The 27009-nt window shown below is 38.6% G+C and overlaps 2 protein-coding genes across 5 annotated transcripts; one reads left to right on the top strand and one right to left on the bottom strand.

The window, feature by feature from the left end:
• The first annotated feature begins 2290 nt into the window (after window positions 1–2290).
• RPS27A (ribosomal protein S27a) lies at window positions 2291–4772 on the top strand. The gene is made up of 6 exons (XM_004435678.3): window positions 2291–2309; window positions 2412–2476; window positions 2956–3010; window positions 3456–3541; window positions 3940–4071; window positions 4578–4772. Exons 2-6 carry the CDS (start codon window positions 2429–2431, stop codon window positions 4725–4727), a joined length of 471 nt encoding a protein of 156 aa, XP_004435735.1. The 5' UTR covers window positions 2291–2309; window positions 2412–2428; the 3' UTR covers window positions 4728–4772.
• Window positions 4773–5891: 1119 nt separating this feature from the next.
• MTIF2 (mitochondrial translational initiation factor 2) lies at window positions 5892–25871 on the bottom strand. Of its 4 annotated transcripts, none has more exons than XM_087436752.1 (15): window positions 25757–25871; window positions 25198–25368; window positions 23689–23914; window positions 22850–22961; window positions 20024–20195; window positions 19402–19562; window positions 18096–18272; window positions 16119–16258; window positions 13939–14063; window positions 12424–12628; window positions 11551–11800; window positions 10738–10878; window positions 8914–9078; window positions 6729–6869; window positions 5892–6126 (listed from the first exon to the last, which is right to left on the bottom strand). In XM_087436752.1, the coding sequence occupies exons 3-15, from the start codon at window positions 23905–23907 to the stop codon at window positions 5954–5956; spliced, it is 2181 nt and encodes a 726-aa protein (XP_087292878.1). In that variant the 5' UTR covers window positions 23908–23914; window positions 25198–25368; window positions 25757–25871; the 3' UTR covers window positions 5892–5953. The 4 variants fall into 4 exon arrangements, with proteins under 4 accessions (XP_087292878.1, XP_087292879.1, XP_087292880.1 ...); XM_087436753.1 differs by having other exon boundaries at window positions 25198–25446; window positions 25757–25855; XM_087436754.1 differs by lacking the exon at window positions 25757–25871 and adding an exon at window positions 25564–25747 and having other exon boundaries at window positions 25198–25446.
• Window positions 25872–27009: the final 1138 nt, after the last annotated feature.

The raw sequence follows: 27009 nt of genomic DNA, 5'->3' as shown, positions 1-27009 counted from the left end.
TCTGTGAAGACAAGAGTCAACGCCAGAAGAACTATTAGGAGGCTACTGTAATAATCAGGGCAAAAGATAAGAGTGGCTTAAATCAGGGTGATTACAGTAGAGGTGGTGAGAAGTGTTCTGCATATATATTAGAAACAAAGCCAAGAAGATTTGCTGAGGGATTAGATGTGGGTATGAGAAAGCAGTCAAGGATGACCGTCAACTTTTTGGTCTTAGCAATTAGAAAGATGGGAATCGCCATTTATGGAGATGGGAACAGCAATTTCATGAGATTAGGAGTTTGGAGCTTGCCTATTTGAGATGTTGGGTAGACAGCTAGATATGCGAAGATGGAGTTCAGGTGAGTGGTCTGAGTGAGAGAGAAATTTATGTCATCCGCATATAAATAGTATTTAAAAGTTATGAGACAGAATGAAAATGACCTGGGAAATGTAAACAAAGCAGAGGTCCAAGGACTGGGCCTTTGGGACACTCCAAAGTTTAGATGTCTGGTAGATCAAGAGGAAGCAGCAAAAGAGCCCGGAAAAGAGTGTCCAGGGAGGCAGGAGAAGTGAGAGGGGTATCCTGGAAGTCAGGTGAAGAAAGTATCTCAAAGAGGGAGGGAGTGATCAACTGTATCAAAGCTGTTGACAGATCAAATATAATTAAATGAATGACCATTGAATTGAGCAACATGGAGGTGATTAGTGACCACAAGAGCTATTCCACTGGAATGGTGGGGACAAAAGCCTGATAGGAGTGGCGTCAGTCAATGGAAGGGGAAGAATTGGAGACAAAGAGTATAGACAAATCTTTCAAGGAGTTGTTGTAAAGGTGGAGACTAGAATATGGGATGAAGACTGTTCCAGGAAGAAGAAATGGCTTCTTCAGAAGTGCCAAAGCTTGAGAGAGCATATCAGGAATTTCAGTTAGCTCAATGTTATTAAAGTGTAAAGTGAGTAACAGTTTTGACAGATTAGGCTGTAAGGGAGGCAGAAGCTGAATATCATAGTAAAGAATTTGGATTTTATCCTGAAGGTGAAGTAGAATAATAATAATCATTTTTACTTTTTTGAATATCTTGGAGGCAAAAGTGGAGGTGGGTTAGAAAAGGAGAAAGACTGGAGACAGGTTAGAAGTTAGATACTGAACCCTTCCAGAAGAAAATTAACGAGGCCCTGAATTTGGGGACGTGGATGCAGAGGGCAGGGCATAGAGAGATAATAGAGAAGACATTACGAGGGTACATTAGAAAAGATTCCGGGGTTTGTGCAATGGAGAAAGACCAGCGGAGGTGCGTACCTCACTTCTCATTGGCCCGCCTTGCCAGAAGAGCGCCCTACACATAGTACTCCAAAAATTTCCGCTTAGGACCTGCACCACCACTCCCAACGTCCAAACTTGGAAATTCTACAACTAAACAACCATTCCGCAGATTTCTTTCCCGTATAGCTTCATTTTAAAATTTGAAAAGTCCTGAGATTTTCAACATATTAAACCGTTTCACACTAAAGAGTGACACACCAAGCCCAGACCTTCCTTAGACTAGGAGAGACTTGGGGGTTGAAGGCGAGGAGGGGCTACAGGGCGAGGAAAGGAAGAACCCAAGGTTTTGAAAATATCACCTATTTCTCAGTCGCCTGGAGTTGACCACAGGAATTCCCTTCCCTTGGAGGAGAGAGCATCTGGTTGTAGACCGCTGATCCTCCGCCCCTCCCCGCCTCTGTCAGTGGGTGAACGATACTTTGGTTCCTGCCCTCTTCTCCAGCCTCTTAACCTTTCCTCCTAGTCATTTCCGACCGTTTCCTCCTTTCTCGAAACCATTACTCCGCCTCAGCCTCCCTCCCTCCTCACCTTAATCCCTTTCTCTTAACACTGACTCCGGTGTTTGAACATAGTAACTAGGGGACACGGGGGTGTGGAACTGCATCTTGGGATAAGTAGTCCTAGCTAAAAGAAAGCAGTGGAGAACTACAATTCCCAGAAGTCACTTCCATTTCCCCCCTTTTCCTCAATGAGGCCCCCTCAAGCCCACCTCCTTTCAAAGACCCTCAGGCGTGTCGACTGTATGGGAAAAGCCTTTTAAAGACATTTTTAAGTTATTTAAATATACTATTTCGAGAGCATCCTGATGGTTAAAGTGAGAAATAAGCCGAGGCTAGAGAGAGGAGAAATGAGGTTCACGACCTAGTCTGGCGTATGGGTAGACAGCCGCTGTGACAGCGGTCAGGCATTTGGTATGGTGACCTAAGAGGTGGGGCCTCCGGCGAGGGCGCCAGGAAACCCCGTGGGCCGGCGCCGCGTTCTTCCTTTCCGATCCGCCATCTGCGGTGAGTGTGTGCTCTTTTGGCGGCTCTCAGGCCAGCAGCCCCCTGGTCGCCCTCTCTTGTGTTCCCAGGTCTAAGCTGTCTGTTCCTTTCCCTCTACCTCAGGTGGAACCGCCGCCAGGATGCAGATTTTCGTGAAAACCCTTACGGGGAAGACCATCACTCTCGAGGTACGGGCCAGGCGGCGGGAGGAAGCCAGAGGCCGACTAAGGGCCGGAGGTGGATTTCGGGACTGGCGCTGCTTTCTGTCGTAGAATGTGTTTCCGAGTCTGGGTTCTGAAACCTGGCCCTGAATTTGGGGGTTGTTTGCTGAGCGGGGGCCTAGGGCTGGTCTTCGAAGCCTGAAGTCACCTGCCTTGGTGGTTCTTGGCCAGGTAGCCAAGCAGGGGTCCCGCGGGAGGTGGGAGGCGCTCCCCGCCGGGTGGGCGCGTGCACGTGTGGCCGGGCTGCGCCGCCCTGGCCGCAGGTGAGGACGTGTGCTCGCCACCGCAGTCCTGGGAGGTGGCCTGCCCAGCGAGTGGGTGGGTGATCGGCTCTTTTAGGTGGGTTTCAGCCCCCCCACTGGCTCGGTTCTGGGGTAACCATTAAGTTGATGTGTATTCTAGTGCCTTACTGTGTTATCAATAGGTTTGCATTCTAAAACTCATAGGTTGAACCCTCGGATACAATAGAAAATGTAAAGGCCAAGATCCAGGATAAGGAAGGCAAGTAATGTTTCTAGTTCAGAAAAATTAACTTGTAGAGGCTCCACCAGTAGGCGCTGGACTTATCTGCTCTTGGTGGGTGGGAAGAGGTCAGATTGACAAAGTGAAATGCTTTTGGAGTAACACAGTAGGCAGACGTTTATGAGCGTGGAGCCAAGCTGCGGTCCATTTCACGTGTGAATTTGGACGAGCTATTTAATTCTCTATACCTGTTTTCTTATCTGTGCGATGATAGTATTAATATGTATTAAGTATTGTCGTTAAGATTAAATGAGGTAAAATGTGTAAACATTTAAAACCATGCTTAGCCTGTAGGAAGAACTCAGTGACAGCTGTTAGTACCATTTATTTCAGGATTATTAGTTTGTAAATTTTGAGTAGATAATGCTAGTTCTTCTGTGACTTAATTTGTTGTTTGTTTGGGGTTTTGTTTTGTTTTCATTAGGAATTCCTCCTGATCAGCAAAGATTGATCTTTGCTGGCAAGCAACTGGAAGATGGACGTACTTTATCTGACTACAACATTCAAAAGGTCTGTTTGGAGTAAAGAGCAGTGCTTTATATATAAATAAATCTTATTTTGGAAATTTTGACCAATACACAAAAGTGGGGAGAACAGCATTAAATTAGCAATAGATTCCATGGTGACTCCTAGACTAACATTTTAGAAGCACTGCTGTACTTGCTCACTCTGGATTTTGCAGGTTGCATCCTGTGGTGTAATTTACTGTGTTTTTTAATCTCCCTATACATTACTAGTTAATACACAGATGCCTCTTTTTTTCCCCAAGACTCCCTCATCTGTGGTATTGTGTACTTTCTATTGCATCCAATTAAAAGATGCATGATGCTAGTTGTCCATTCTTAATGGAGCATCAGCATTAATGTAATTGTTTTTAAAGCCTGTTTCCTCTTCTGTTCCATTAACAGGAGTCCACTCTTCACCTTGTGTTGAGACTTCGTGGTGGTGCTAAGAAAAGAAAGAAGAAGTCTTACACTACTCCCAAGAAGAACAAGCATAAGAGAAAGAAGGTTAAGCTGGCTGTCCTAAAGTACTATAAGGTGAGCTAATTTGTTAAAAATAAGTTTTTACCTATAGATTAATACATTTTGTTTGCATCTCTGGTTTTAAACTCTTTAATATAAAAGTTTGTTTTTTTCCTATTTGGTATTTGAACCAGATACCTCTTTTTCCCCCCAAGACTCCCTCATCTGTGGTATTGTGTACTTCCTATCGCACCCAACTAAAAGATTCGTGATGCTGGCCTCTCCCCGCCCTTTATATTAATAGGGTGTACCTTTAGCTGCTTGTTCCAAACTAAAGTTCTGATATTTAAGTCAGATCTGGGTTCGGGTCTTGGCTCTGTCCACCATTTGCAAGGCTGGACTTGAATGAGCTCTGAACTTTCTTGTTCTAATTACTGGTGAGGATTTGGGGTGCTTTGGTTGGTAAGTACTAAAGATACCACAATTGTGTGATCAAAAGGTTAAATGTTTTGAGGCAGTTTTTAATTAGACTTCAGAATATATTGTAAAATTATCTTAGCAGCTTTGTTCTTTTTTTTTAGGTGGATGAGAATGGCAAAATCAGCCGCCTTCGTCGGGAGTGCCCTTCAGATGAATGTGGTGCTGGAGTTTTTATGGCTAGCCACTTTGATAGACATTATTGTGGCAAATGTTGTCTGACCTATTGTTTCAACAAACCAGAAGACAAATAATTGTATATGGGTTAATAAAAGACATGAACATTTAATTGTATTTTATTCCAGTGATTGAAAGAGTGGTTTTTATTTTTTATTTTTGTGAGGAAGATCAGCCTTCAGCTAACATCCGTGCTCAATCCTCTTTTGCTGAGGAAGACCGGCTCTGAGCTAACATCCATGCCACTCCTCCCCTTTTTGCTGAGGAAGACCGGCCCTGAGCTAACATCTATTGCCAATCCTCCTTTTTTCTCCCCAAAGCCCCAGTAGATAGGTGTATGTCATAGTTGCACATCCTTTTACTTGCTGTATATGGGACACTGCCACGGCATGGCCTGACAAGCGGTGTGTCTGTGTGCGCCCGGGATCCGAACCTGGGCCACCAGTAGCGGAGCGTGTGCACTTAACCGCTAAGCCACACCGCCAGCCCCCAGTTTGTGTTTCTGGCACTTCTTTTTACCTCAGCACTTGGCATTTTGGACCAGATAATTCTTTGTTGTGGGGGCTGTCCTGTGCATCATAGGATCCCTGGCCTCTACCCACTAGATGCCAATAGCATACCACCTCACCCTCATTACCACAACCAAAAGTATATCCAGAGATTGCCAAATGACCCCTGGAGGGGAAACCACCTCCCCTAGATTGAGAAACACTGATTTGTGTGAAGTGGTGTTATGACCACGCCTACAAAAGAGGCTACTGCATAGTTGTTTCATACACAGGAAATTTAAAGGCTGAGCTTTAAGTTGCCAATTCAAAAATTAATCCTCAGTCCTTGGGTGGTTTGGCTGGGATGTTTGCTGTCTGCAGTACAAGGGAACACACTATTGCTCAATGTTGAGCATGAACTTGTAGGAATTGAAACTAATGTTTGCTCATGAGTACTGCTGACACTAAAAAAATAGGGTTTCAAGCAGTATTTGATTGGTACCATGTTTTGCCCGTGGAACTCAATTCAGGGAGGACTGCTTCTCTTGATACTACTTTAACTAAAATGTGCACTTGAAGTTTTTTAAACTCTGATTATTACATTCAGTGATAACACCAATTATTAACAATTCCCTTTTACCATATGGTTAAGGCATCCTTAAGGTTTCCAATTTCTGTAGCATTTTGAGTTATGCATTAACACTTGAACTACTTGGGTACTTTTTGACCAGTAGTGGTGAATTCTTACCTTCAGTAAAGCAAAACTAGTTGCTCTTTAATCAAGACATTTAATTATTTACATTTTTAATATAATTTTAAAATCCTGGATCCCAAGAAGTCTTGGCTAGAACTTCCTTTTCTTCATAACAAATAATTGCATCTCCCACTTTAAATTCTATCTTTTCTTCATCCAAACTGAGACCACAATCCATTCCAGTTTTGATGACTGAAATGTCATCTTTATGGTGTTTCAGTGAGGTTAATGAGCCTTAAAAAAAAATAAAAGAAAGGTAAGGTTCATATATTCAACAAATAAATACCTACTAAGTGCTATGTATCTGGTATTAAAATTACACTGAAATTTTTATAAATTCTACAGTCCTGTCATGTTAAATGATGAGACTAAATACCAGGGAAATGAAAGATAAATGAAGTTTGCTGTAAACAGGATTTGATTTGCAGCAAAAAATACTAAATCTCACATTTCAAAGGTAGAACACTGCAGAGGATGGTATTATACTCAGGACTTGAAGAAGGAGATAAACCAAGGTAAAGGATATTGCAGGCAAAAGCTAAGTTAAGAAAGATGGAAATAAGTAAGTATAGTGATACAAAGTGTAGGGGACATGGCAGGAAAGGTAGTTTGGGGCCAATTGTTAGAAGTTTAGGAAATCAGACTGGGGGATTAACAATCCTGGAGGTATCATCAGGACTAGTAAGACTCCTGAAGACCAGTTATGAGCCAGTAAGAAGGAATGGCCTGAACTAGGATTATGGGAGTGAAAGATGAATAGATTTCAGATAGTTACACAGAATCATCAGGTTTTGGTGACTGGATATGATATAGAAAAAGATTTTGATGTTGCTTACCCTTCCAAATAACATGTCCGTTACGGATTAATTTAAATTTTTTTTGTTTTTCTAACTGTCCCTTTTGGACTCTGCAGCCAGCCACAGGAACTTTTTTCTTCCCTTCTGCTACAGAGAAGGTGGCTAGTATAGAAGCCTCACCTTTAGGAAGAAGAGAACATTAAGTGTACAGAAAACAGATTCTGAGAAATACATAATTTCTGACATTCTGCAGAGCAAGAATTAAAGGTGTGAGAAAAATACAAACTCATGCATAGAAAGAAGTCCTGGTTTTGACTCCACCAACTCTATTTTCCTGACCAATATTAGAAATAAAAATGTATGAAAATCCTTGGGTATTCTTGGAAAAAAATGATAAAAATACACATGCTTACCAAAAGAATGAACAAAAGAAAAATGGAACTCACTTTTTTGGCTGAATAAAATGCACTAGAAGATGATAATAGTCGATGATAAGATTAGTACAATTCCTGTCTGCTCCATGAAAACCTAGTTTTCAGCTGTCCTTCAATATATTTTCTAGAATAGATCATCTGTTGTTACCTGATTTATTTTTAATCTCAACACCAGTGATTTATATCCACTTAGGAGTACTAATTCTGTAACTCAGCTTCATTTTTTCACTGACTGAAAATTAAAACAAAATTCAATAATGACATGGTATCACACACTATAATGTACCAGTTTTTTAGGGTTAGAATCATTTGAGTGGGGCTTGCTTACTCCCAGAAATTCTCATATGACTCAGTTTTCCAAATTGCTCTTAGCACAGAACATACAAATCTCTGTATAATCATGTTTAGCGGTTCAGAAAAGACTAAAACAAATCCATATTGTGGACCAAAAATACAAATACTGAATCTCATCATGAGGAAACATCAGACACACCCAAATTAAAGTACATTCTACAAAGTCATTGGCCTAAACACTTCAAAAACGTCACGGTCAAAAGAAGACTGAAGAACAAAATGTAATCCATGATCCTGGACTGGGGGAAAAATATATATCTATAAAGTACATTATTGGAACAATGGACAAAATTTGACTATAAACTGTGGCTTAGATAATAGTATTAATGTTAAATTTCCTGAGTTTGATATTTGTTCCGTAGTTTTATAAAAGAACATCCTTGTGCTTCGGAAATGCAAGTATTTAGTGGCAAAATGGACACAATATCTCAAATTTACTCTCAAATGGTCCAGGAAAAAAAAATTACTCTCAAAAGGTCCAGGAGTGGGGAGGAATAAAGCAAATGGGGCAAAATGTAAACAATTCGTGAATTGGGTAAAGGGTATATGGGAGACAGTACCTTATTCTTTCTTGTAATTTTTCTAGAAATTTAAAACTATCACCAAAATAAAAAGTTAACAGAAAAATCTATGTGGCAAGGAAAAAGAACAGATAAAATGATTCAGTCCATCTTACATAAATTTACCCTTTAATCTGGCCAAAGGATATGCTAGAAAGAATATTTTAAAATTTTTAATATTTAAATGTAAGTTATCTTCTCATGGTGGATTTCTCTGCTGCTTCCACAACACTTGTTAATAACCTTTATGCCTCGCATCCCAGTCTAATTTGTACTACAATTAGTTGTTCAAGTCTAAACTTGAGGGCAAGTTTTTATTGCCTTATTTGCCTTTGTATCCTCAGGGCCTAAGCACCATGTCTTGCAGAGGGCCGGTATTTTTTTTTTTTTTTGGTGAGGAAGAGCAGCCCTGAGCTAACATCTGTGTTAATCCTCTTCTCTTTGCTGAGGAAGACTGGCTCTGAGCTAACATCTATTGCCAATCCTCCTCCTTTATTTTTTTCCCCCAAAGCCCCAGTAGATAGCTGTACGTCATAGTTGCACATCCTTCTAGTTGCTGTATGTGGGACGTGCCTCAGCATGGCCGGAGAAGCTGTGCGTCAGTGCGCGCCTGGGATCCGAACCCGGGCCGCCAGTAGCAGAGCGTGCGCACTTAACCGCTAAGCCACGGGGCCGGCCCCAAGGGCAGGCATTTATAATATGAAGTTACACTGAATTCTTATCTATTATAGTCATTTTTTCTAGAACAGGGGGTATGTACTGGAACAGTGAATGTATTTGAGTAATGAAATACATTTCCCCTAAACTTTGTTTTCAAGTGTTATTTACAGCATCTAAGACATGAATGTTTAAAAGTAACATTCAGTGAATACTCACCAATTGGGTGCTCTTCGACAGTGCAGGGCAATCTGCTGCTCAGTTCCTCCTGCAAATCTTCAATAAGACGGTAAATGATTTTGTGAAGTTTAATTTTTACTCCTTTTTTTGCAGCTGACTGCTGGATAACATTGCCTGCATTCACATTGAAGCCATATATAACACCTGGCAAGCAGAAATACAATCAATAAAGTAGCTCAAATACTGCATTTAACAGTTTGTCTTTCAAGCAGAAACTCAAATCTAAATTGTTTTATTTCCTTCTATGTAAATTTCAAGCACGTAGGGGAGATGAGAAATTCTATAATTTTTTCATGAAAACTAGTAAATTTTCAAATTAATAGAATTTATTTCTTAATAGAATTTATAAAATCCTATTATGGCTTGTTTAACAAGCAAAATTTCTTTATGATTTTTTTTTTTTTGCTGAGGAAGATTTGCCCTGAGCTAACATCTACAGCCAATCTTCCTCTTCTTGTATGTGAGCCACCACCAGAGCATGGCCACTGACAAGTGGTGTAGGTCCCCACTCAGGAAGCAAACCTGGGCCACCGAAGTGCAGTGCGCCAAACTTAACCACTAGGCCATGGGGGCTGGCCCTCTTTATGATTTTTAAATTCATTCATTTAAGAAACATTATTTTAAGTGCCCACAATGTGCAAGGCAATATGCTAAACAAAGCTTTGATTTTTATACCAGAGAAATAAGAAAACAAAAAATGATTAGGGCTGAAATATTATTACATTATTTTAATAACAATTCTATTATTAAATTATAATCTTATTGCCTACAGCTTTTGTGGTTTACTCTTGGGTATTCAGTTGGCCAAAAGATGCTCAAAAATAGTTACTTAACTGGTAAAGTTCAAGATATGAAAGAAGTTCCATGGAGCTGACCATTTTACCCAAGAACAAATAACGTATTTAACTGCAAACACCTTGGCAGTGAAAAAGCAAAAGCAAAACACTCTTGCCTTAAAGAAGTGAAAAAAATTAATGCAAACAGCCTAATTAAGAGAAAAACACAACCACCTTGAAAGCCTTATCATTAAGAAATCATTCAATATACTATCTACATTACGTAGTATAGTGCTAGGCCAGTCCGTACCTATAAGCTACTTTGAACTAACCAGTATTACTGAAAACACCTTTTCAGTAGTAGAGGTAACACACAATTCCAATCAAGTCAGGTCATGAAGTACCTCCCTCCTAAATGATTCATCAGTCACTCAATAGTGTTGGTGCTTTGCTAGGTGTTAGACCTTGTTAAAGTGACAGTCATGAGTCCCCTTTTTGTGTATCATAAGTTTGACTAATAAACAGCACCCCCGCCTTCCAGGCATTTAAAGCTCAAAGGGGCTTTTGATCTAAGAAAGATATGATTTGTAAAGTTATCAATGAACAAAAATAGGCAGCCAAAAGTAAAAGATGAAGGAAAGTACTAAATAGGCTGATTATAGTGATAGGAGCATTCAAAAGTCTAAATGAAAGATATAGAGAACCAATCTTAGGCTGGGTGGGGAACTAGGAGGAGAGAGGACACGGGGCAGTAATGGCACCTTCAAAAAAAAATCAAGAGACCCCACGGGGGCTTGAAATAGCTCCCTAAGGTTGCAGTATGACGACGACAAGTGGAGCTGCGGCTGCAATACTGCACGTCCCACTCCCCCTCAGTCGCTGGCCGGGACGCTACTGCAGTAGGAAGGGTGATGCTGATGGAGCCAAATGTCAGGGTGTGACTGGCCAAGCGACAAAAGACAGAAGCAAATGGTTCACAGCGTGTTCTAGGGAACACAAGTAAACAGACAGGAAGTGGAATCCTTACCATGAAATGTTTCAGCAAGGTTAACATCAGTTTCAGTAATATCACCCACACCAAAATGTACTAATTCTAGTTCACACTCATGTGAAGCATCATAGGTATCCATAATGTTCAAAATGGTCTCAACGGAACCATCGACATCACCTAAATGCAGCAAAATTTTAAAATTAGTGGTGTTAAGAGTTAGGCATTTAACAGACACAAAAATGACAATAATCTATTTAAAGCTATAATAGGAGTGGCATTTACCACTAAATCCACTTTTATTTAGGTGTAGCATTATAAATATCTACTTAACGTAATAAAGAATAATGAACCAAATGTATATTTACAATAAAATCAGCAAGAAAAATGTTTACTAAGAAAATCTCCCCCAGTCGGGGGGTGGGTGAAATGGCTGAAGGGGGTCAAAAAGTACAAACTTCCAGTTACGAAACAAATAAGTCCTGAGGATGTAACGTACAGCAAGATGACTATAGTTAATAATACTATATTCCATATTTGAAAGTTGCTAAGAGAATAGATCTTAAAAGTTCTCATCACAAGAAAAAAAAATTTTAACTATGTGTGGTGACCAATGTTAACTAGAGTTATTATGGTGATCATTTCAAATATATACAAAAATTGAATCATTATGTTGTACATGTGAAAATAACATAATGTTATAAGTCAATTATACCTCAATAAAAAAAGAAAAAACTCTCCCAAAATACTGAAATAACTTTGGCTTAAATTTCACAGCCCAAATTAATTGTGAGAATGAAGACATAAATATATTCCAAAAATGAGTTATAAAATAAATCTTTAAAAAGTCACCTTTAATAATAATAGGAAGTATATGTGAATCTCCTTCTCTTTTCTCTTTTGGCTTTAAGGGTTGTTCTCTTTTCTCTTGGTACTTTATAAATGATCTCTCCTTCCAGTTCAAAGTGCCGTACTTCTCACGAGCTTTCCGATGTGCTTCTTGGTGTTCCCTTCGTTTTTCTTCTATCATTTTCAGATCCTCTTTATTTTTCTCCTGTTGTTGCTCATACTTCCTCCAGTCAACAACTTCACGTGCCCTTGGCTTTAAAGGGGAAAAAAACCAGGCATTATTTAACTAAATAGAAACCGGTAACTGCTGGGTTAAAAGCTTTGTGTTTTTCCTCCACTATGAAATTAGCTTAACTCATATATGAAACCACTAATTGTATAAGTTTCAAGAAACTTAGAAAACTTCAGGAGTCAGCCCCGTGGCATAGCAGTTAAGTGCGCACACTCTGCTGCTGGCGCCTGGGTTCGGATCCTGGGCGCGCACCGATGCACCACTTGTCAGGCCATGCTGTGGCGGCGTCCCATATAAAGTGGAGGAAGATGGGCACAGATGTTAGCCCAGGGCCAGTCTTCCTCAGCAGAAAAAGAGGAGGATTGGCATGGATGTTAGTTCAGGGCTGATCTTCCTCACACACACACAAAAAAAGAAAACTTTAATTTAGGGGTTTTGTGTATAATTAAAATTATTTGATTTAAAAATCTTATCTCAAATTTTAAAAAATTATATAGCCAAATTCTAAAATGGCCCCCTCATAGCCCCTTATACTCTAGAATTATTTGTTAACATTAATATACTTATTTGGTATAACACTATATAGATTGATATGTAAAATCATTATATCATATCTAATACATAGGAATTAAGCTTTGATATACCTCAGATTCTACTTCAAGAATTTCATCTCCTGCAGAAGGGAGGTCTCTCCAGCCTATAATTCCCACTGGCATGCTAGGAGAGGCCTCATTGATTGTTTTTCCATTTTCATCAAACATTAAGCGTACTTTTGCCCAACTCTTTCCAGCAACCAGAATCGAGCCTTTTCTCAAAGTTCCTCTTTGAATTATAGCTGTAGTAACAGGACTAAAATGAAAATAAAAGTATATACTCTTAATGCCATAATCAGGATGTAAGAGCACTTTCTTAAGTAGAGCAAAGACACTATGAGATTTAAATATGAGAGATTTAAGAGATTTAAATATAGATAATGAGATTTAAATATACATATGTACACACATTATATGAGATTTAAATATATATATTTACGAGATTATTTAAATATATATAACATGATATTTAAATATATATGAGATTTAAATGTATATAACATGTACACACAGGGTTAAGTTCACCACTTCTCATCTTCTCAAGCAGTTTTACATATTACAGAAACATTTCTTTACAACTGTCAAAAGGTGGAAGCAATCCAAATGTCCAACAGTGGAAGAACAGATAAAGAAAATGTACTATATACATAAAATGGAATATTATGCAATCTTAAAAAACAAGGAAATCCTGTCACATGCTACAACATGGATGAAACTCAAGGACATTACGCTAAGTGAAACAAGCCAGTCAAAAAGGACAAATACTGTATGATTCCACTCATATATATTACCTAAAGTAGTCAAAATCACTGAAACAGAAAATAGAAAGGTAGTTGCAAGGACTGAGGGGAGATGGGAGGTGAAATTAGTGTTTCACAGGTGTAGAGTTTCAATTTTGCAAAATAAAAAAGTTCTAGAGATCTGTTGCACAACAATGTGAATATACTTAATACTACTGAACTGTACACTTAAAAATGGTTAAGATGGTAGATTTAATGTTATGTGTCTTTTACCACAATAAAAAAAAATTTCTTGTAAGGTTACGGTAGTAGAGGGCGCAAAGAGCTCAGTGCTCTGACAGAATTCTGATCCCCTTTCTAGAACTAATTCATCAAGCAGTGAGAATACTGTTTTTGCTGATACGGAGGGAAATTAAAGAACACCATTTCAAAGACCTTCATATATATATTATATTAATGGGTAAGGACATAAAGAATTTAGAAACCCTAAAATGCAACAATTGATATTTCATTCCAATTTATATTATTCTATGAGGCTGTACCAATTCAGTTAAGTTAGTGGGGAAAAAAATCAAACAAATTGAACTACTTAAGTCATCTAAATATGACTACTATATATATACAGGTGGTTGCTATGGTCTACTGATAATAACTGCATTTTTGTGTTCTGTATGCTAGTGCAATAAAATACTTTTCAAAGCAAAAGCTTTACATATTTTTCATGGACTAACAATAACATGCAACAAAAATAATACATTGTTATATAATCAAGTCACAAGAACCATGGAACAGAATGATTAAAAAGCAAGCATTTTAACAGTCCTACCCTCTTCCTTTGTCTGTGAAAGATTCTATTACTGTTCCTTCCACCGGACCATTGGGGTCTGCTTTCAATTCTAACATTTCTGCGAGAGCAATTGTTGCCTCTGCCAAAGCCATCAGATTATCACCCTTCAACAACAACAACAAAAATGGTTCTTAATATACATTAATAAATATTATCTGTAAATGTAAACACTAGGGTCAGAAAGCCAAATAATCCTTGACAGTTACATTATACTTCTCCCTGTAAGCATTAAAAGCATGAATTACCCAATTAGAAGGAAGGAAGAGATAAGCAAGAAAACCTAACCCAGGGACAGATCTTGCAAGGAATAGTGGCTATTTTTTTTTTAAAGGATGGCCACTAGTGGTTCTTTGTTAATACCCTTTCATAAACATAAAAATGAGAAATGCTTCATCCATTCTCTCTCTCCTCTATCTGTCTCTATAATTGTGTTTTCTTCCTCTCACTTTCTTCACAATGCTACTTTACATTTGAAGTTCTATCCAACTGAATAAGCTTTCACATCTATTACTTCATTGGATCCACTCAATAATCCTATAAAATAAGTAAATCAAGCCTTACTTACTCTTATTAAATAAATCAGGAGAAAAAGCACTGACTAGACCCAGGCTCTAAGCCATACTCTGTAACTACCCAGCTGTGCAACTTGAAAAATCACTTCACCTCCTTGGATCTCCTTTCCTCAAATGTAAAACGAAGGAGCTAGATTAGATGATTCTTTCACCTTTAATGACCTATGTTGACTGTGCTTTCCAGGGCTCCAAGATCACACAGCTGATTAACTGGTGATGGAACTGGAACTGATGGGCAAGAGATTTTTCCCACATCAGCTAAGAGACTGTAATCAGTCTCTTACAGAGTACAAAACAGAGACAACTGTAAAGAAAACTGACTAAATACTTTGCTTACCCATCCACTTATTCCTAGTATTTATTCCAATTTACAAAATGCTGCTCTGAAAAGGAGAGCGGGGGTTGCTTCTTTGCACGAAGTAGTCCTCTATCTCTACCTTGGAAAAAAAGGTCTCATCTTACTTCCCTGCCACTCTCTTCCAACTCCCTCCATTCCCCAGGAATCATCTCTCTGTCATGCCTCCAAATATGCCTAAAGAGCTTTACAGTAAAGTGTCTACTCATCTGATGGTATCTGGGCAGAAAGGCAGCCACATCTTCAAACATTTTAATCCTGCCAGCTGGCTTTCAGAGTGCAGTAGCAATCGAGGTATAGTGGAAAGATAAGAAAGTAAGGGGGCATTTTATGAGTTTCAGAGAAAAAGATGCATGGTTTTACTATTAATGGAGGCATAATTTCTAAGCATCTTGGCTGTAACAAATTTAAGAAAAGTAAAGATAAAATAAGACTTAATTGGAAGAAGGTGGCCAAATACAGTACCATCCCTTCAGTGAACAATCAGGAAAAAAAAAGTCTGTATTACGCATAAACCATGGAATGATTAAAAAAACAGACAAAAAAGGAAATTGTTATTTAGAAGCAACCTGTGTAGGACAAGAGAATTGGAAAATGCTGTCAAGAAGCAGGTACTGAGCTTCCTTGTTGTTTTTCAACCAGAAAAGAATAATTGGCAATTGAAAAGAAAATGGAATTCATCATAAATAATATTATAAAACTTACAGCAATTTAATTCACAGAAACATTGAGTCAATCAATAACAAACTAAACCCAAATGTTTCATCTTTGTATTACTGAAATATTTTTTTAACTCTCTCTTAAATGGCCTAAGACCTATTCTATAGTTTTTCACTATAAAAGGCATGAAATACAAGCAGTTTTTATTACCAAATAGATTTAATTTCTCCTTAAAACAATCTTTTGCCTCCTATTACCCTATCCCCTACATCATTCACCATTTATTCTTCTCATTCTAAGTATCTCATAAATAAGAAAAGCATTAGGTTTAGACCTGATTCCCCACTGCTCAGCTATGTTACCCTGGATTGGTGACTGACCTTTCTGAGCCTAATTTCTATTCTGCCAAACCAGGATAGTGACACTAGCTTTGCCTAGTACCCAGAGAATTTTTAAACAACAACAGAAATTATATATGTCAAAATGTACTTTAGTTATAATGCACAATGTGTGTTACAGACAGTGTAGCATTCCCATCTGAACACAGTTGTCTCTGAGGTGCCTACACTTACCGTAAGTGCAGAGACATGCACTGCTTGCACATCGCCTCCGTAATCCTCACACACCACATCATAAGCTAGCAGTTCTTTTTTCACTTTTTCGGGATCCACCTCAGCTTTGTCACATTTATTTATGGCAAGGACAATAGGAACTGAAAGAGAGTTAAGAAGAATGCAAATGATGACACCTTCAATTCCAGGCATTCACAATGAAAGACACCAATCTTTTCCAGCTTTTTCTTCACTCAGTGGATGTACTTATCTAATAAAAGACCTAAAAAGACCCACTTTAGACCCATCCTACTCTGCTCTCTCCATGTAAAGAAGGATTTCAGATGTGAGATTTCAAAACTGTAATTATGAGCAGATTATAAATTAAGAATAGACACCTAAGATGATAAACAAAACAAAACAAAATACCATAGTATTTTGGGTAGAGAAAGGCCTATCCTTAAATATGAAAGCATGATCAGCAACCACACTGCAGACAATCTCCAGAAAAAAAAATCAGAAGAAGATTCTAACTCAATTCTAATACCACTAGATCATTTGCCTCTTCTTTCCAGGAGCTATTAACTCATTGTTAAAACCCAACATTTCATCCTGCAACTAGGTATCATTACTGTAAACTTTCTTTTAGAATTTAGAGCAACTCTTTATTCATACACCTAGCTCAGTGTAGATTCTCAACATCTACTTAATGAATGAACCAAATAATCTTCGAATCTACTTGTCACTACAAAACATACCCTCTCAATAGAGAAATCACACAAAATTCTAGGAGATAATTCTCTGGTTGGGTTTCACCAACTCAGCAATTTTCTCAGGCATCCAATGAACAGAAATTGAAAACAGATACAAAAAAGCTAGGCAATCTACAATCCACTAATATGAAAAAGTATATTCCATATCAATGAGCTGGAACTGAACAGGGACCAAAAGAACAGGTGTAGAAAGTATGATGTAAGGACTTTATCCTAGCTCAACCAACTGCTTTGTTATGGAAACCCTGGCAAATTTATCACCCTCTTCTTTGTTTTACATTCCCTAGAATCATTAAGAACTTAGTCCATTCCACACAAACAGTTTTGAAGAATTTAAAAGGAAAGAGAGTAACACTGGAAGCTAGAAGACCAGATTCCAAATGCAGACATGTTGCAAATTAACTCTGTAACTGGGGGGAGTTCCTGCCGTTCTCTGGGTCTTAGTTTCATGTTGTGAGATGAAAGAATTGGACTAGATCAGTAATTCTCAATCTTTATTTTTTCTTGCCAACAAACCTAGGAAAATATGATGCACTCCATCCGGCACATTTTCTTAAGACAACAGTATTTTCTCAGTGGATGTAGGGCCATATCAGAATAAGAATGAATGTACAGAATATGTGTGCACATGGTGTTTATTATTACAATTTTTTAATGGAGAAATAAGGGAGAAGATAGTCAACTGATTACCATAAGTTTCAGTTTTATACATTTGACCAAATAAGAACTTATTTAAAGTAGATGAGGGGAAAGTTTCTCTTTAGAGAAGAATTCCACATAATAAATGAACAAGGAACAACAGCATTAGAATATCACCACTTTGCAATTCCTAATGAATTTAGGTGATAGTCACATAAAGGTTTATCATTCTATGCTTACTTTTATATCTGCTTAAAATTTCCATGATAAAAAGTTTTTTAAAAAAGTCATTTCAGATTGTTTAATTCTCATACCATGCCAAATAAGTAAACAGGACAGGAAGGACTATACTTGTGGTCACAAGTCCCAAGTTGAATACTGCTACTCTCTTCTTAGAGGTTACGTCTCTGAGGAAACAATTCAACTTGTCTTTGAGCCTTATCTGCAAAACAGGTATAATAACCCTGGGATTGCCAGATAAAACGAGCTACATGTAAATGACCCCAGAACAATGACTCTATGTAGTGGATCCTTTTAAAAAAAAAGCAACTTGCTTCCTCCTACACATAAGGCAGCCACACAGTACCTTGAGCATCTTTGGCATGCTGAATAGATTCCACAGTTTGCTTCATCACTCCATCATCTGCAGCTACAACCAATATGACAATGTCAGTGACCTGAGCACCTCTGGCTCTCATTGCTGAGAAAGCGGCATGTCCTGGAGTATCAAGAAAGGTTATCTTTTCCCCAGAAGGCAGAGAGACTGTGGAAACAGAAATCCAAGAACACTAAGGACTCAAATATGTACTTCCTTAATATGAAGAAATATATGCAACATTACCAAACACAATCAATAACTCTTTAAAATAATTTTATTCTTTCCATTAATCTTCATCAGAATAATGCAGATCATCATGTCACAATGAAAAGTGGTAACACACCAGTGAGACTTTTGGGGTTTTCTTTTCACGTAATAATTTCAAATTAAAACTCTTCATATTTCTAGAATATAACTACTTTCATAAATGTACCAACTGATATGTATTCTGAAAAGAGAACAGACTGATATTTATATAGGCAGCCACCCCTACATTAGCAAACATCAGCTGCACAGCTGCCTTAACCAACAAAGGCAATTTAGTATGTGGTTAGCAGCTCAGGCTTTGAGTCCAACAGCCTTGGATTTAAATCCCAGCTTTGCCAATTACTAGCTGTGTACCTTGAGCAAGCTACTTAACCTAAACAAACCTCAGCCTCCTTATCTGTAAGTAGGAATATTAATACCTACCTCATGATGTTGTGTGAAGATCAAAATGATAAAGCAAATACGATATTCAGTAAATGGTAGCCATTGTTTAATTATTATTAGCAACATTATCACAACCGAGCTTTCAAAAATTTTGGCCTATTAAACCAAACTAAAAATGGGCTAGAATAAAAAAGGCAATATAATTTTCTTCTTATAGAATGTATAGGGCCCAGCCCGGTGGCACAAGCGGTTAAGTGCACGCGCTCCGCTGCAGTGGCCCGGGGTTCGCCGGTTCGGATCCCGGGCACGCAGTGATGCACTGCTTGGCAAGCCGTGCTGTGGCGGCGTCCCATATAAAGTGGAGGAAGATGGGCACGGATGTTAGCCCAGGGCCAGTCTTCCTCAGCAGAAAAAGAGGAGGATTGGCAGATGTTAGCACAGGGCTGGTCTCCTCACAAAAAAAAAAAAAAGAATGTACAAAATAACCTTATTAACCATCTGCTCTACATTTCATCAAACCAATGGCTTTAACCTTTAGCCTTTTCTTTTACTTTGAATTTGTATATTTCATACTTCAACACTTGGTTCAAGAAAATAATATGTGGGGTTCCCAAGCACACTATAAGGTAATTTGTGTTCATACCAAGAAAGGCACCAATGTGCTGAGTGATGCCTCCAGCTTCCATTGCTGCCACTTGAGTTTTTCGCAGTTTGTCAAGTAACGTCGTTTTCCCATGATCAACATGGCCCATTATAGTAACAACCGGGGACCTTGGGGTTAATAAAGCTGGATCTGCCTGGGGCCTACAATTAACAGCAAAGGAGTTTCATTTCTTAAATATCAGAAACACTTCATAGGCAGTGATTGGTTTGCAGTTATCTCTGTAAACTACCATTAACAACAAAACCCAGTATTCAGCTTTGATTAGACATAACTATTTTCCTCTTCTATACATGCAATGATTTATGATAAAATATATGACTGCCCACCTACAACTGACAACTTCATAACATCAAGCAGAATTGAATAAAATTTTAAAATGCAGGATCAATACACATACTTGGCAAACTAAGAAAAATAACCCTTACGGTTTTATAATAACCTGAATATACTTTCTGATGCTTTAAGCACTTTAAAGAAAAGTTTAACCTATAGTCACACATCATTTTAATTGCAAAAGAAATTTTAAGGCAAATCTTTCCATTAAAAAGTGTGAATAAAACTATGCAGTCTCCCTCCCCCAGTATATACAGTTAGGTTTTACCTTCTTACAGCATCTTTATTTTCTCTGACTTTGTCCTGTTTTAATTTGCTCCATTTTAACTTCAACCCTGCCTTCTTTATCACTTCTTTGATCCAGATTTCATCTAAATGTGAGTCTGCTTCTAGTGAATCTATGTCAATAGCAGTGTTCATTAAAGCTTCATATACATAATCTGGTTGGAATAAGATAAAACCTTTTAGGATCATAAATTAAATATTTAAAGAAAGCAACCTCTGTTAATAAGTGTCTATATAAACAGTACATTCAATAAGAGGAATAACTATATAAACTGTCTGCTTCTCTAATGTTAACAAATCACAAAGAAGCTGAAAAGAAAATAATCTTTAAAATAAGATTCATTTATAACTGACAGTTCTGCATATTCATAAATATTTAAATATTTACATACCTTATGAACCATCTGAATCATCAATAAAACATTAAATTGCATGTTGCATACATTTTTTGTTTGTTTGTTTTGTGAGGAAGATTAGCCCTGAGCTAACATCCATGCCAATCCTCCTCTTTTTGCTGAGGAAGACTGGCTCTGGGCTAACATCTGTGCCTATCTTCCTCCACTTTATATGGGATACCACCACAGCATGGCCTGACAAGCAGTGCCTCAGTGCACACCCAGTGTCTGAACCGGGGCTGCCAGCAGCGGAGCGCATGCACTTAACCGCTACGCCACGGGGCCAGCCCCTGCATATATTTAGTACTGAGTAGTTTATCATAGTCTAGTTCTTTGAAAACTTATAGTTACATATGTCATGCATATACAAATGTGTGTGTATGTACAGTCAGTTCTCATCATTCACGGTAGTTATGTTCTATAAACTCACTGGAAATACTGAATTGGCAAATACTGAACCATTGCTCCAAAGGGAAATCCAGGGTTAGGTTCCCTCAGCCTCTGGTCACAAAATATTCATCAGCCAATCAATACACACCTTGATTTATGTTTCTGTTTAAAGACATCTTATTTAATATATATTATTGATTCAGTAATATTGAACTTATAGCCAACAGCACTGTAACTAATGCCTGAACAAAGCTTATCCAACATATGTATTATCTCTGTAAGGCACATTAGAGCCTTCTTGCAGTTAGTAACACTAAACAGCACTTCAGCACTATGCTTAGGGGCCATTTTAAACAGCAAAATCACCAACAAAAAACTCAAAGATACAAAAAAGTGACACTAAATAAACCACAAAAAGGACACTTGTTTACAGGATGAGAGCTGAAACAAGAAGGCAGATGTTGCCTTGTTCAACCTCAGCTGGGAATGTGAGCACCAGGCAACTCAAATTTTTAACCACTCTGCACACGTCTAGGAATGACTGCAAAAGCACTGTGAGTATTGATTTTGGGGCTACAGATACATTTTAGAGAGTAGGCGAATTTGCCAATACAGAATCCCGAAATAATGAGGATTGACTGTATGTGTACACACACACACACACACACACATACAGCATCTCAGAATACACGCACACAATTAGCTTATTTATGCATGTATCTATTTAGGATGTCCAAAAATTCTTGAAATATTGGAAAAACATTTACTTGTCATTCTTTTTTTTGTTTTATTTAATGTGCTTTGTTTTAATTTCAGTCATATTTCCCTGTGGATGATAAATAAATATATCTGTGATGATAATGAAATAAGTAAATTCCAGACTTTCAGTCACCCTATAAATTATATTTTGAGGGACAGATATGAAAGAAAGGTATCCTCAGGTAGGCAGAACATTACATTAAAAGAACATCCTATTCAGTAGTGTGCTGGTAAACGTTTACTCAGAGGGCTCTCAAAAAAAAAAATCCCTGATTTATAGCATTTTCCAATTTCCATGGTGCAAATACTCCCACCATGGTTGATTTCAAGCTACCAACATGAAGTCACTGCACACAGAGATAGAAAGAGAGGTGCAGTAGCACACTATTACATAGTATTTCCAACATATAGGTACAATAGGCACGAATAACCTCAAGAACATAGACAATAGTAACATGCAGTAAAATAATTAGGAAGTGAAGAGTTTTGATGAGTATTTATTATCTTCATTTATGATTTAATCTTTAAAAATGGTTGTGTTTAAAAACCAGCTCACATAATTCCTTATAATTTAGCAATCAGCTCACAAGCTGGTGCAAGCTAGCCTCAGTACAGCACAATCCCACTCCATAAAAATGCTAAGAAATCCTTTCCTATGTATCTCCCCACCACATCCTTTCCCAAGAACACACATTTTAAGAATGATACACTGCAAGTTTTCTATATGGATATGCTCTTAGAGAACAATAAAACTCTTTCTAAACATAAAAATTATAATGAGTACAATTCTGTTTCTAATAATGCTAAAAACCCATAATAGTCCAGTAACTACAATTTTCTAATATGTTACCCTAAACTTTTGAGAGGTTGCTTATACATAGGAATAATCTGTTTCCCTTTATATTAAACGCATATAGTACTGACATATTATTTTATCTTATCCAAGACTTAAATAAATATTTACATGTAGAAAAGTGCCCAAAACATTTCAACCAGAAATACTACATCAACTTATTTTAATTGACCCGGGGAGGAAAAAAAATGTACTCACACTGCTAATATAGTAGTTAAAAATATTTACCTATTAAAATTATGTTTAATTCAGAAGAGATGTGAATATAATATTTAAAAAGCTTCAAATAGATAACTTTTATTTAATCACAGCAAATCAGTTTTGGGTTTAGAGCACTAATCCATGGGATTCAAATTATATTTTAAATTAAAGTTAAATTTAATTTAATGAAAATTTAAATTATCTGGCTCACCTATGTCTTTTTCCATTGCTCTGGCCAGCTCCTCAACAGTTATTCCAATCCATACCTCTACCTCCTTTCTAGATTTTGTTGAAGATAACTGAGATTTCCGTGATCTTTCTTCCTATTAAAAATTCAGAATGCATAAAGAAGAAGGAAGAAAAAACTTCAAGTGACAATCAAGATTTATTCTGGAATATCTACCATAATCATGTCTCCTACTTCTACCAACTACCACTTCTATTAAGTAGTTAAACCTTAGACTAAAATAAAAAATTGTGCATCCTTTTTTTTTTCTGTGAGGAAGATCAGCCCTGAGCTAACATCCATGCCAATCCTCCTCTTTTTGCTGAAAAAGACTGGCCCTGAGCTAACATCTATCGCCAATCCTCCTCCTTTTTTTTTTTTTTCCTTTTTTCTCCCCAAAGCCCCTGTAGATAGTTGTATGTTATAATTGCACATCCTGCTAGTTGCTGTATGTGGGACGTGGCCTCAGTGTGGCCTGACTAGCAGTGCGTCAGTGTGCGCCCAGGATCAGAACCCTGGCCGCCAGCAGCGGACTGCACGCACTTAACCACTAAGCCACGGGGCCGCCCCTGTGCATCCTTAATTCAGGATTATACCCTGAATTATACACCTTTATACACTGATTTCCAAGTACTCAAATTCATTAGCATTCTGAACAACTAACTAGAATTTCCCATCCTCACAAGATCTATTGCCTGAAGTGTAGCATTAAAGAATAAAGATTCCATAAATGGCAAAATACTCAAAATGGATTTCTACTCATGGCTGTAGGCACATTCATCATAGACCAAATAATATAGTAACTGATAGAAATCTATAAGTACCTTCTTTGTTACTAGAAGCCTATATTGAGATAAAGCAGCCCCGATGAACACATCTGTTTGCCAGGGCCGGGCATAGAGCTGAGCTGTCCACACTGGGTAAGCAGATGAAAATACATGTCTCCACTGGGCTAACGTTCTTCTTTGACCCAGGCAGTGCAGCTGCCTACAAAGAGCGTGAAATCGTAGCAAGTTCTCCAACTTCAGTATCTTCTGGTTCATGTTTCTCCTAGAAAAAAAAGTTTTAAAATAATAGTTTGGTTAATGTTGAAATGAAGTTAACAAACATTACTCGGATATCTACTACATCCAAAGCACAGTTCAGAGTTACAACAATGATTAAAACTGGGTTCCTGCCCTGAAAGAGTTCACAGTCTAGTCAGACAGATGGGATTCCATAACAAAAACTCTCTAGATATTAACTATCATTATTGTTAATGTTCCTACTACGATAGAACTGAAATACAATAACAGACTTATAAATGACTCTTTTTTCAGTCTTGAAACATCAACTAACCAAATTACAACTAGAGTGATTTTTCTAAAACGCAAATATGAACTCAACAGCTCTTTCTAAACACCCTCCAGTGGCCCCTCATTATCCCAGTTTAATGTTCAACTTCAATACATGCTACGTAAGGTCTCATTATCTGTCCTCTGTTAACCTCTCGCTTCATCTCTTACACTCTTATAGTCCCCTCACACCTACCTCCCAAGCTCCTGTTATACTGACCTACCTGTAATCTCTGATACTTTGTCATCTAATTTTTGAACTTTTGCATATGCTCCCTCTACTTGGAATTGTCTTTCAACCCTCAACATTCTTCCCTCTTCCCACCCCACAAAGATGTTTTAGAGTGGAAGAAGGCACCCAATAAATATCTATTGAATAATGCCTTTTGAATATTATTCTTGGAAGGAAAGAAGAATTTATTGAGAGAAAACTGCAACAGAACTCAACAGTATAGTTCAGAACTCAGTAGTATAGTTCTTTTCCTCCAAGTCTTCTATTCCCTCTGCTCTCAAGACTGCATTTCTATGGCTTTGCTTTCTAGTTTTTAAGGCAAGGAGCAACAAAAATAATGTAACAAGTACATGTTTTCATCTCAGCACACATTTTTCTGAGCACCATCTTCCAAGCATTGCGTTTGAGGCTGCTGATTCAAAGTTTAATAAGCCAGAGTCCCTTCCTTCAGAGTGCACTGTCTTTCAAGTGTTCCAACATAATGATTCTCAGGCACATCAAACACCTCAAGAATAGCACATTTAAAAAATCTTATTTAGGTAGGTGTCCCTGGACTAAGAAATAAGGAGCGCTCAGGAGGCAAAGGATTCCTTAGGGATTTTTTTTTTAATGAGTTTAAAACCAGATTTGACAAGGACACAGATTAATGGAGTGGAAAGAAGGGCCTTACATGAAGGTAGGTAATTGCCAGCTAGGTAACTGAGGCAGGAAAGAGAAACACACACTGGGGGCAATAATCCAAATGTCAAAACTGGAAGGAACCTTACTTGCTACTTTTCCAAGCCCTTCATTTTACAGGAAAGGAAACCGGAGTCCAGAGAGGTCAAAAAGACTTCTCCAATGTCATACCGCTAGTCAATGACAGTCAGAACTAGAACCCAGGATTCTGAGTGTCACTTCGGTGTTCTTTCGCCGCTAGGATATTCTTGTCACGGAATCTGAAAAAGGATGTTGGAAATGTGTAGTTGCGTTGGTGGAAACGCCTGAATGTAAGAGATGGAAGCTTTGGAACTTATCTGCAAGGTAAAGAGAAGCATTGTAGAACAATTACAGATCTGGGGTGGCTCGACCCCGAGCCCAGATAGCCTTGGGCACGAGGGCGGCTGGGGCTGGGGTCCCCCCGCCGGGCGTACCCGGAGAGGAAGCGAGCCGGCCGCATCTGGCCGATACCGCTCTCGTCATGCCTAAGGTCGCGGCACGCAGGGAGTAAAGGCTTCGTGGAAAGGAAGGCTTCCGAATGCGCAGTGTTTCTGATTTGTGCCACTGACACTGGAGGCCAAACAATATGCGCAGCCCGGGACGACTCGGCGCGGGGACCCCACTCACGTAGCTCCTAATAAAGCCCGGGACGGCTGGATTCTGAAGCCGCGAGAGGATCACCTTCCGGACCCGAGAGAACTGTCGGCCGATCGGTCCATCCCCGAAATGGTTCCCGTCAGGCTTCCGGTGCCGCCGGAAGCGGTTCTTCCCGGAATTCAGAAGTCCCAATTCGGAGTGGCCGACGGGACTGGGGCGGTCTGAGGTGCGGGGAGGCGCTGCTTGCCCCTGTGGCCTTCTCCCGGGGTCCACGCGCGTCGGTAATCGCATCTGTAGGTCCCCTCCCCGTCTAGAAAATCGATTACTGCTACCCTGGGGCTGTGAGCGGCCTCGGTGCCTACACTCGAGAGAAAATTAAACGAGGAAATGTGGGAGAAATGTTATGTCCTTAAAAGACACATACCCAACAAGAAGGAAAAAATGCAAGGCAACGAGGCGATAGAAGCAGTTAGTATCGGTTGAGGGGCGCTTTCTCTTTCAAAAGTCGCCTCGTGTGGTAGCATTTGAAGTAATCAAGCCAAAGTGTGTTCCCATCTCAGCTCATTCCCAGTTGTGTAGACTTGGGGACGTTATGTTAACTCTCTCTGCCTCCGTTCTGCAATATGGCAATGATAGCAGCTGCTTCATAGAATGGCAGTAACGTTTATAATAGCACTGGCTCGCAGTAAGGGTTTGCTCGTGTAATTCTTACAGCCTCCTCCCAGAGCATTTCCACGCCTTGATTGGACGTTACATCTTTTGGCCCACTCCCTTGACCACAACCACCACCCCACTTCTCTAGTATAAGCATTGCTTTATCTCTGTCTTGAAGGTCTACCACTACCCTAGGCTAATGATATGGTATAGAAGAGTTTTTTACTCAAAAGCATACTTACCGTTATCTCCCTCACATAGTCTGGCCCCCTAACTCCCTAGTACCTACCACAAATGTGTGCAATCAGTGTTGCTGAATGATTGAATGGAAACCTCTGTCCTGGAAATCCTTTTAATGAACCTAACACCCACACACTTGAACACTATTGAAGTTCATTGCAAAAACTATCATTTTACTTACCATTCACCAACATCCACCGAAGTGCAATTTCTGCAAGAAATTGTTCTTGGCAAGCAGTTGAGAAACAAGCAGAAATTGGTTGGTAGAACATCAAAGTAGTGATCATATCTTTTTCCTCCAATATGAATGTGAAAATAACTGATATTTCTCTAATCATGAAGATACTACATGTTAATATAGAAAATTCAAGAAATACGCCAAAATATAG

Source organism: Ceratotherium simum, chromosome 11, assembly GCF_057802395.1.
Source record: "Ceratotherium simum simum isolate JZ-2026a chromosome 11, ASM5780239v1, whole genome shotgun sequence".
Lineage (NCBI taxonomy): Eukaryota > Metazoa > Chordata > Mammalia > Perissodactyla > Rhinocerotidae > Ceratotherium > Ceratotherium simum.
The sequence above is the reverse complement of the archived record's forward strand: the minus strand, read 5'-3'. Positions and strand labels throughout refer to the sequence as shown.